The 11,249-nt window shown below is 39.5% G+C and overlaps 1 protein-coding gene and 1 long non-coding RNA gene across 2 annotated transcripts; one reads left to right on the forward strand and one right to left on the reverse strand.

Moving 5' to 3' along the window:
• Positions 1-1,014: 1,014 nt before the first annotated feature.
• On the forward strand, positions 1,015-8,973 carry slc6a4b (solute carrier family 6 member 4b). The gene is made up of 13 exons (XM_086029734.1): positions 1,015-1,262; positions 1,903-2,037; positions 2,251-2,470; positions 2,600-2,738; positions 2,820-2,954; positions 4,005-4,108; positions 5,341-5,468; positions 5,536-5,648; positions 5,819-5,950; positions 6,065-6,164; positions 6,280-6,380; positions 7,407-7,574; positions 7,673-8,973. Exons 1-13 carry the CDS (start codon positions 1,061-1,063, stop codon positions 7,751-7,753), a joined length of 1,758 nt encoding a protein of 585 aa, XP_085885860.1. The 5' UTR covers positions 1,015-1,060; the 3' UTR covers positions 7,754-8,973.
• On the reverse strand, positions 1,443-11,163 carry LOC147146903 (uncharacterized). The gene is made up of 5 exons (XR_015086706.1): positions 10,764-11,163; positions 7,710-7,760; positions 7,448-7,576; positions 5,510-5,662; positions 1,443-2,971 (listed from the first exon to the last, which is right to left on the reverse strand). It is a non-coding gene; the product is annotated as an uncharacterized LOC147146903 (long non-coding RNA).
• Positions 11,164-11,249: the final 86 nt, after the last annotated feature.

The raw sequence follows: 11,249 nt of genomic DNA on the forward strand, positions 1-11,249 counted from the left end.
ACCTCATATATGCAGCCTTCTTGCTGGTCAAATGTGGCTTATTATTTGAGTAAAAAAGACATTTTGACAACAAACCAGACTCACTTATCAGGGATTATCTTTCGGACTGTTCGTGAGTGGGCATCTGAATGTGTCTTAAAGTGGAAGTCAACGCAAACATTTTTTTTTCAAGGATATGTTCTATGCAAGCCCACTGGTTGAAACAGGGCATTCTGATAAATATTGCGTTTGTGGAATAAGAGTTAGTCCACCAATTTTTAGCCATCTCCGGGGTCGGCCATTTTGTCTTCTGTCGACTGAAAATGACATCACAACTGCTCACAACGACCAATCACGGCTGACCTGTTTTCTGAATCTGAGCGGTGATTGGTCATTGTGAGCAGTTGTGATGTCATTTTCAGTCGACAGAAGACAAAATGGCCGCACCCTGAAATGGCTAAAAACGAGTGCATTGACACTTATTCCACAAAAGCAATATTAATCAGAATGTCCTGTTTCAACTAGTGGGCTTGAATAGAACATATTCTTAAAAAAAATATGTTTGGGTTGACATCCGCTTTAATAAGAAAAAGAATAACTTAGAAAAAAATGTGTGGTCACTGAATAAGTGAAGTAGTATCCGATTGGGTAGGCCCAGGCCACCAAAGCCCCCCCAAAAAGTGTGAGGAAAAATATTAAAGAAATGAAAGAGGTAACATGAACACCAACACACTATACAACTACACTTCATGGACGTCGCCAAGCACCTAGTGAAAATATGACCACTGTCATTGCTCTAATACTCATACATTTAATCTGCCTTTAAAACTTGTCTGAACAATTCAAATGTGACTTCATCAAGCTGAACTTCAGCACAGGCCACGACAAAATCCTTCTATTGTCATTGAAGTGTCAAAAATCCTCTCTGATGTCTCTCTTACCGGAATTCAGGTGTATATCCAGGCCCCGCCCACAGCACCCTGTTACCACGAAAGGAGAAGGTCCCCCCACCCCCACCCTCATGGTGCCGCTCCTCTGGCTGACTTTTCGCAGTCCGGTGGCCTAACACATCTCGGCGGTCATGGCCGGTAGTCTGAGCCACCACGGCTCCCCAAAGCCCGGATACACGTCCAACAACGCGGTCCCGGTGCCGATCATCACGCAGACGGACTCAAGGGACAAATGGAGCAAAAAGATGGACTTTCTCTTGTCTGTCGTGGGCTTTGCTGTGGACTTGGGAAATGTTTGGAGGTTTCCTTACATATGTTACCAGAACGGTGGCGGTAAGATTGTTTTTTTTTTTTTTTTCACCATCGTTAATTTATGTTAAGTATTCGCATGTCATTTTAAATCATCAGAGAATAATCCGAAAACACCCTGACCGTGCACACACACTGTCCATGGTTCTGAAAGTAGCTCGTTGCTAGAACAACAAACATACTTTCCATGAAAGAGTGTTTAAATTATATTCTACAATAGTATATGCTATTTATTTTGTGTCATGTTTAGAATACAAGCACATTCAGCATTTAAGAGGAATAATTACACTTAATCTGACCAGCACGTCAAAAAAAAAAAAAAAAAAAAAATCAAGACATAAGCACTGTGATTAAAAGAATAATGAGTGTGAAAACATCCTTAAGGTTTCTAAACAAATGAAATGCAATTCTTAAATAGATACATATATTAGGATGACATTTGTTTAGGAGCAGTCCGTTTTTCTCACAAATTAAATGTGATTACGGTACAAATTAATTTAGATTCAATTATTGTAAATCCCATCTATAGCACAAACCACACTTGATAACGAAATTAAAAGCAGAAAAATGTAACCCGCATACTGTACATCATTCTGCATCATTTGTGTGACTGTGCATCTTAATTTTGGCTCGTGTGCATGTGTGTGTGCGTTTGAGCGTGCAGGAGCTTTCCTTATCCCTTATATCCTGATGGCTATCTTTGGTGGGGTGCCACTCTTTTATATGGAGCTGGCTCTGGGACAGTTCCACAGAACTGGCGCCATATCCATATGGAAACACATCTGTCCCATTTTCAAAGGTAAGCTAAATACCGCCCAGATTTGGAGGGAATTTTTTTTTACTAGGTACACTTCACACTTGATTATCGAATTAAAAAAAAAAAAGGTCTATCAAGAAATCTGTCCTTTCATATGTCATAGTAAGGTAACCAAAATACTATTAGAAAGATGACAAATACATTTTTTGTATATTTGTTTTATATTATTGGGCACTACTTTCTTTGTGTTTTTAGGTATCGGTTATGCCATTTGCGTCATCGCTTTGTATGTTTCCTTCTACTACAACACCATCATCGCCTGGGCCCTCTTCTACTTCTACTCTTCCTTCTCCACCATCTTGCCATGGACAAACTGTGACAACGCGTGGAACACCGACAACTGCACCAATTATTTTGGCACGGACAATGTCACCTGGACGAATTCTTCCAGATCTCCGGCAGAGGAATTTTACACGTAAGTGCACGTAAGTGTGACTAAAAAGCAAAAGTATGTCGGATGAATCAACTGAAAGTGTCTTGCTTGGAGTCGAGTCTTGCATGTCGAACGTGTGCTCTGATGGCAGGATGTGCTCAATCCTAACAGGAGGAACGTCCTTGAGATCCACAAGTCGTCGGGTCTGGCAAATGTGGGAGGTGTTCGCTGGCAGCTGATACTCTGCCTTTTTCTCATTTTCACCATTGTGTACTTCAGTCTCTGGAAGGGGGTGAAGACTTCCGGAAAGGTAACACATTGTCACCGCTTTTTTTTTTTTTCTCCTTTCCTCACACAACAGATGACGATTACTTATCTCCTTTGCACCCAGGTTGTATGGGTGACCGCCACTCTGCCCTACATTGTCCTTTTCATCCTTTTGATCCGCGGTGCAACTCTGCCAGGTGCTTGGAGGGGTGTGGAATTTTATCTCAAACCCAATTGGGAGAAGCTGCTGGAAACCAGTGTGAGTGGTCCAATTATCTGAAAAGTAAACATATCCAAAGGAGTTATGCCTTGGGATATCCTTTTTTTTACTGAATGGTTACAAGTTACAGGATAAACGTTTATAGTCCAAGGTTTGAATTTGCCGCATGACCTCTTTCAACTTCAGCAGTTTTTCTGCCTCTTTTGTGAACACTCTAAAATGCACAGTTAGATCATGAAAAATCTAAAATGCAATTGATCAGCTTGTGTTCGGGGTGTAAAAGACTAAAGGGGCTCAAGAAACATAATTTCCGCAAAAGTATCTTTACACGTTTCCATTTCATTACACTGGTCTAGATTCAAGGTTATGCCATGCTCAAGATTATAGCGCATTCTAATCACTATTAATTCAGAACATTGAGTATGCCTGTACTGAGAAACCATTTGAATCATTTTCGTCATGTAACCCTTTTTGACAAGATAGAAAATGAAAATCATCCCATTTTCTGAAATGATTTTAGCCTTTTGCCACGTTCTCGTATCTTTTTGAAATTTTAGATACTGGTCAAAATCAGATGACGATGCAATAATAATAATAATAGTACCAATATGATTTTATATCTATCAGATGTGTGATCCTTTGAGAAACCGATAATCAAAGGCTGCTCCTGTATCTCTCTCCCTCTGGCTCCGTGAGGTGGTTTTGCTAAAGCCTGTGTGCGCCTCCCTTGGTAGGAGGCGAATATGGATGAGATGAAATGAGATGCATAAATAAGCTACAGAGCGGCATAATAAGATGCATAATTGGTTTAGATTTTCTGCCCATTAACAAAGGCCTCCCTTTTCTGACTCACAACGCTGCCCTCTTCTTTTTAACACGCTGCTCTTTAGATCTTCCTGCGTACAGCTGGGTGGCAACATGGCTGCTACAGTGTATGCTTTGAATGACATAACACCGTTGAGCTTCCACATACTTTGGGCAAATAACAATGATGAGTTATTGGGGGTTTCGCCTTGAGTATAATGATTTCGTTACAGTTACGTTTTGCATTTGCAGAGTCATGTTTTCCTCTCCGCATTTTTTTTAAAGGTGTGGGTGGATGCTGCTGCTCAGATCTTCTTCTCCCTCGGTCCAGGTTTTGGAGTGCTCCTGGCACTCTCCAGCTACAACCCTTTTACTAACAATTGCTATCGGTAAGAACGGAATCCTCCGATTGAACGCGTCGTATAATCCCAGCCAGTTATTGCGTTTGATTACACTATTTGTCCGAGGCAAATGGAATTAAATAGGCTTCACATTGAATTGTTTAAAGGAAAAATATACCGACCGCATATTCAATTAGATATGGATTTGGATATAGATTTTGGAGTGCCTTTTCATCACTAGAGAATGTCAATCTCCAACCTTGAAAAAAAAACCTAACATAAGATAATGTTAAACTTAAGTTTTCGTTTTTACACTCATTGAAAATGTGTCAGACTGTGTTATTGGATTACAAAAAGGTTGGCATTTTTTGGAACACCCTGTATTTTTCTTTTATCATATGGTAATTCATAAAATATATTTATATAGTATTATATCTATTTTTGGACAGACACCATCTTAAAGAGAAAGCCAACCCACCCGCCACCCAAAAAAAAAAAAAATTCTTTGCAACAATATGTTCTATGCCCCTTTACTAAAATAAACATGGCATTCTAATTAATATTGCGTTTTTGGAATACAAGTTTAGCAGCAAAATCCACCCATTTTTAGCCATCTCAGGGGGCGGCCATTTTGTCACTTCTGTCGGCTGATAATGACATCACAGTTGCTCAGGCCTTAGGTAACGAGCAATCGTGGCTTACCCGCTTTCTCAAGTTGAGCCATGATTGGTTGTTCAGTCGACAGCAAGTGACAAAATGGCCGCCCTCTGAGATGGACAAAAATGGGTGGATTTTACTGTTTAACTCATATTCCACAAATGCAATATTAATCAGAATGCCATGTTTCAACTAGTGGGCCTGCATAGAACATATTCTTGTAAAGAAAATTTGGGGGTTGACTTCCCCTCTCACTTACCAAATTTGACGCATTGGATCGGCCAACAGATGAAACATTTGAAAGGCAATTATTTGTAAGACGTATAAGCGCAGCGGTAGAATAGTTGTGGATGTGCACGGACAAGATATGGCGACTAAAAATGCGATGTTGCAAGCAGAGAAGCAAAATTTGATTTTAAACCCCAAATTTGACCGATGTGTGCGGCTGATGCGGTTAGCAAAATGAAGATCCCTTTTCTGATTCAATAGCGTGGAATACATGATGTGACGTGAGAGGATGAGATATTCAGGATTCAGAAAATCATTATTAAGAATACACTGGTATTTATCGAGTCCCTTTGATGAAGATATACAAGTCCACGTTTTCTTCTATGCTCCTTTAGTGATGCCATTGTGACCAGTTTGGTGAACTGTGTGACCAGTTTCGTGTCAGGGTTCGTCATCTTTACAGTGCTGGGCTACATGGCGGAGATGAGGAAAGTGAAAGTTGAGGATGTGGCCAGAGACAAAGGTGATCCCAAGTCATCAAGCATTATCCACATTTACACTGACCTCACAATATGTTGCCATGATCTCAGGACCCAGTTTACTCTTCATCACGTACCCCGAGGCCATCGCCAACATGATGGGCTCAACCTTCTTCGCCATCATATTTTTTGTGATGATGATCACTCTGGGGCTGGACAGCACGGTACGTCCTGAAATCTGTTTTCAGTACACAATCAAGTCGAATGACATCATCACTTGGAACGTAATTCCCCACAAATCACAGATAGTGGATATATTAAAAATGTACGTGTTGTGATAGAGAGCCCGAAATAATGTAACACTGTGAGGACAATTCCTCTTTATTTGTTTCAGTTTGGTGGGCTGGAAGCGATCATCACAGCCGTGTTGGATGAATACCCCGATCAGTTCTCTCAGAGACGTGAACTTTTTGTCCTTTGCTTGGTGCTGGTCTGCTTTCTGGGCTCTTTGAGTACTCTTACCAATGTATGTTGCTGTTGTTTTTCGATTTTTGACCACTTGGTCATCCTGTCATTGGTCTAGATGATGTATTTCAGGACAAAAAAAAAAAAAAATGTATTAACGCTAGCTGAATGGCAGGGCGGTGCCTATGTTGTGAAGCTGCTGGAGGAATTTGGGGTAGGATGTTCCATCATTGCTGTGGGATTCCTTGAGGCCATTGCGGTTGCTTGGTTCTATGGTAAACACGAGATTGATTGATTGCGCAATTGTTTCCCCACAAACAACAGCAATAAGAGAATCAACTGTAAGATAGAAAACTATCGGCGTTTTCTCGTCCCATCTCTTGCTTTCAGGTATCAACAGATTCAGCAATGATGTTGAAGCCATGCTGGGCAAAGCACCAGGACTCTTTTGGAAGGTGTGCTGGGTTGCCATCAGTCCAGCCTTTCTGGCGGTAAGAAGTCCCTTTTTATTTTGGTACAAATTTGGATGAAAATATTTCAACATGCCTGAAATTGTCTGCGTTGTTATTGCAAACATTTATATAAATACTGAATTCACATACATTATCTACTTCGGGGATGGGCCATTTTTTCCCCAGATTTACCAGGGGGCCGCTGGGCACTTCCTAAAAATGCCAATTCAAAAAGACCAAACGATCTGTTCTTTCACTGACCTAATGTACAAAATACAACAGTTTCTGAATGTATTCCATGCTCCAATGCTTGTATGAAAGATCAATTTTTCAACAACAAAGGCAGAGAACAGGGGCGGGGTGGCCATCGAGAATTTTGAGAAAATATGTGAATTTTCCTGGGCCGGTCCTGGCCATCTGTGTTCTGGCGTTATAACGCTTTACGTAACATACTTGAACACAAATGGTGCAGCGACACAAGGAGACAGACATAATCCTCCCAGGCATATATCCTCTGTGAAAAACTATTAATATTACGGCAGCTTGCTGAGTCACTTACAGTAGTTGTGAAAGTCTTCTTTGTTTGTGTCTGTACTATACTGGCCCCAAGTGGCTAAATTAATGAAACAGAGAAATGCCATTTCCATTCATTACAATGGGGAAAGACTATTTGAGATTTGAGAGTGTTTTGAGTTATGTTCACAGAACAAATTAAACTCATATCTAAAGGCACCTTACATTTTAATCTAACATTAGTCATATAATTTCTCAGTAAAATTGTTCAGAATGATCTCGATTATAGCGTTTCCTCAAAATCGTCCAACATATGAATAAAAATAAAATCGAACTGTTTTTTCCGTCCATACATTAATTAAAGTATATTATGGAATATATTTCCGCAAACAGTGTCAACAAACTCACATTGTTCACTCTTTTGCCACATTCCCAGCCTGGATGCATATTCATGAATGTAAAGAATTCACTTGAACCCAAATTGCGCCCAGGATAGGAAGAATTCTGTGTCACTTGTATGGTAATCATGTCATGTTTGCCCTCTGTTTTCAGTATATCATGGTGAGTTCACTGCTGAAAGCCCCACTACTCACATTGTTTGACTATCAGTACCCGGACTGGAGCATCACAGTGGGATACATCATTGGCTTTTCGTCCTTAATGTGGATCCCCATTTACATGGTTTACAAAATGGTGTGGACGCCAGGCTCTCTCAAACAGGTCTGTGAAAAAATACACAAAAGAAATTGAGCAAAAATGTGCGCATTGGGTAGAAAACTTATTGCATGTTGTCAATGGAATCGCTTCCCAACTGACAGAGGCTGGCTGTGTGTCTGAGACCGGAGAGGACCTTACCAGACATTCACGCCGACAGCCTAAACATGGCCATCGTCCCGTAGAAAGATTCTGCAGAGGAAACAAATACACTTATCCGTCTTGTATCTTAAGAGTTTTATCTGTGACATAATGACTGTTTACAGTTCATGTTCTTTTTTTTTTTTTTTTTTTTTTTTTTACTTATCAAGCATATGCTGAATTAAAAGGTCAATTTTGCTAAAATTTTAAAATAAATACTTGTTTGTGTGCTCACAGATATGTCTGCATCCACGGGGCAGTGTAAAGTTTTCACAAGTTGGTGTTTCATAGCATTAGTCTCTAAAAGTCTGTTTCTAGTATTTTTCTCACACTGACGTACGATAAGGAAGGAAAATAACAACGTGCATTGCCTTGCATGGGGGTATTTCCTCAAGTCAATTGCTGTTTTACAAATATAATAAAAGTTAGATGTGTGTTCAGCTATTTTTTTTTTTTTTGACCGAATAATGTTTTCTGTGTGATTTGATATCATTAACACATGATTTGATTGATGTACTTCTGGCAGCAGTTTGAAGACACGTTGTTTTTTAACAGTGACCTTGACACTTTTACTATATGTAAGTATTTGTCATACAGCATCATTATACACCTGATGTGCAGGATTCTATACCAGCTGCCAAACATTTTCGAATGAAAATGAAAACATCTGAAAATAGATACTTGATCCGTCTGATTCTTCACTGATCTTCAAATAGCCTCTTTTGCCTTAATATTCCTAAATATGTCACTGTATAAAATGGGTAAACGTTGTATTGATATTGTGCCACTCCACACGGTGTTTTCACTTGATAAGTGAAGACACCTGTTTGTTTTTCAACATTAGTCAAATGTGTAAACTTACAAGCGCTCTAACATTTTTACCCATTGAGTAATGTGATAAGAAAAGTGATGATTGCTTTATGTATGACATTGTTTCAGTAAATGTCCAAATTAATTATAGCACATAAATTGCACTGTAAGTTATTTATTCGGGGTGCTTTTCCTGTTCTCTAAGAGAAGGAGTGAAATTCAACTATTACTACAAAAAAAAGGAAGAAATTGCACTAATCGTTTTATGTATTGTTTATGAGATGGCAAACTTAACTACATTTTATAGGTGGCTTACATTTCAAATCAAATTTAACCGGCATGCTAATTTTGAAACACACAAAAATATCTGATCTTAAGAAATAAGAAGAAACACACTTGGGTTTTTTTGTGTCCGATGGCAGACAATTTCCCACAGGGTAAACAGTACTGTACATCTACTGAGGAGTGAAACACGAAACAAACAACTTACATGTAAACACATTATAGTGAATTAAAGGCCTTTTTAGATGTCTTTTTTTCTTTTTGGTGTTGAGGGAACCGAGCACCGTCACTTCAAAGACAACAGGTAGGAACGTACACAAGACCATAAAGTAGCTTATAACATACAGTATTGAGCTTCTAGCCGACATTCAAAGCTTCTTTGTGTCACTGACTATTGAAGTCGCCAACAGCAAACACATAAAAGAGATGTTTCTTAATAGGATGCTGCTCGTCTACCTACCAAACATGAGCAGCTTGACACTGAGTCAAAGGGAAATGTGTCCAATCGACAATAAATCAAATGGATTTGATGCGTTAATTCTTAATAACATAATGAAAAGATTTCATGAAAGAATTGTTCGTGTATTCAGAGATCAGCAATTTGTTTAAAACCGATTACACCAAATAGACTTCTCAGGGAACTACATTACTGTATACTGTATTCCCCAAACATTAAAGTAGAGGATGCGTATTATTGACCCCAGGCTCTCACCCCAGTTGTTAGATAATGGATGGATGGATCATTTGAACACCAGATTATCCAACCCTCCATACCAACAGCAAAGCTAACAGTGCATTAATTGTTACATCCCATCTCTCAAAAGGCTTTTCTGCAAATCAGGACAACTGTGTGTGAAGAATCGGTGCACACAAACAAGTTCTATAGGGATGGAGGTAAAGGCCATGTACTGTACATCAGTCATGCAAAGTAATTATGTAAGGATATAACCTCAAGGAGCTTGACCTTTATTTCAATTCTGGATTGCTCTTTGACATTTCAGAGATGAGAAACGTGATGGAGGCCTCACAATTGCATGATGGTTTCCAGTAAGATTTGATACTGTTTTTACTGTAGGTCTTACGGCTAGCCCGACCACCAAGACCTGTGAACATGGCTGCTGCATGGTGATCCAACTTTGGTTCCATGTATCAACAACCAGGGGTGACTACAATAGTTTTATATGGATACATGGATCTGCTGCAACTATTCTTAGTTTCATCACATTACCCGGTTGATCGCCCAAAGTAACTGACGACCATCTTTTGTGGTTGATTACATCTTCAATCTTTTTTTCCTCAACACAATTCCATCAAAAACTTTAAGGGGTGCACTAATAACCGGCTTCTGATCAAAGTCAGCAATGGCCCAATTATCGGATGTCTCTAAAAGAAGAGTCATTTTTCCAATCAATCAATCTGCTCGGAAAAAATTTGAGGCTGACGCCAACATACCAGTTTTGTTATGTAGCATTGTGAATTTATTTTAAAAGATATTAATCAGTTATTAAATATTTTAAACGTTTAAATATTTCACCTTGAGTTTATTGATGCCACAGAAAAGTTGCTACACTATGACAAATGGATGCACATTTTTCTGTCATGTTTTTTTTTTTTTTTTTTTGGGATGCAAATCTATAATCGCAACCATGCAATTGCTTTGGACAATTTGACATTGTCAGGCCCACCTTGAGGCAAATGATATGTGAATTCCCACTCAATGCTGCTTCCACAATCAGGCCAGCGTGTAGTTTACTTCAAAAATAAAATAAAATTCAGATTTCACTGACACGACAGGCACGACGTTGCGCCTCTACTAATTCAACATTTGACTAATTGCTAAATTTGCATGCTAGTGATAGCTTTTTTGATTAACACGATGTCCTCACTCGGTAAAGTGCAGTAGGTCACAGATGCAAATCACCAAAACATATGATCGTATTTTCTTTGTATAGGCATACTTACTGTGCTTACTGGTTTAATCTTATTAGTTCCACAATTTGAATGTTCCATTCCATTATGTTCATTTGAGCTCAGTCGAAACTACGCAACGGTTTTAGGACCCTGATCTGATCCCGTAGCCCATAGCGGAAGCGGTCTCTCTCATCATTTACGCTCAACATCACCAACAGCATCTCATCACCATCCTTTCTTTCGCTTCCAGTGCTGTGATGCTAGCTGCCGTTCCACGGGCTTTATTCATGATGTCACTGGTGCTATTGGTAGGTGGACAAGACGAAGAGTCGACAGTCGCCGAGAGACCTTACGTGGTCTTACAGAAGCAAAATCTGGGTAAGAAATAAAACACCAATTAAAGCGCGGATGATTAGCTCCAAGTGTTCCCGGGGGTTTGACCACGCCTGAATTTCCTTGTTTTGCCCTTTTCTCTGACGAGCTGTAGCGACAATCACAAAACTGTCAACTAAGCCTTAACAATTGAATACAGTACAT

Source organism: Filicampus tigris, chromosome 5 (genome assembly GCF_054856515.1).
Source record: "Filicampus tigris isolate MCC_2025a chromosome 5, RoL_Ftig_1.0, whole genome shotgun sequence".
In the NCBI taxonomy this organism is placed as follows: Eukaryota; Metazoa; Chordata; class Actinopteri; order Syngnathiformes; family Syngnathidae; genus Filicampus; species Filicampus tigris.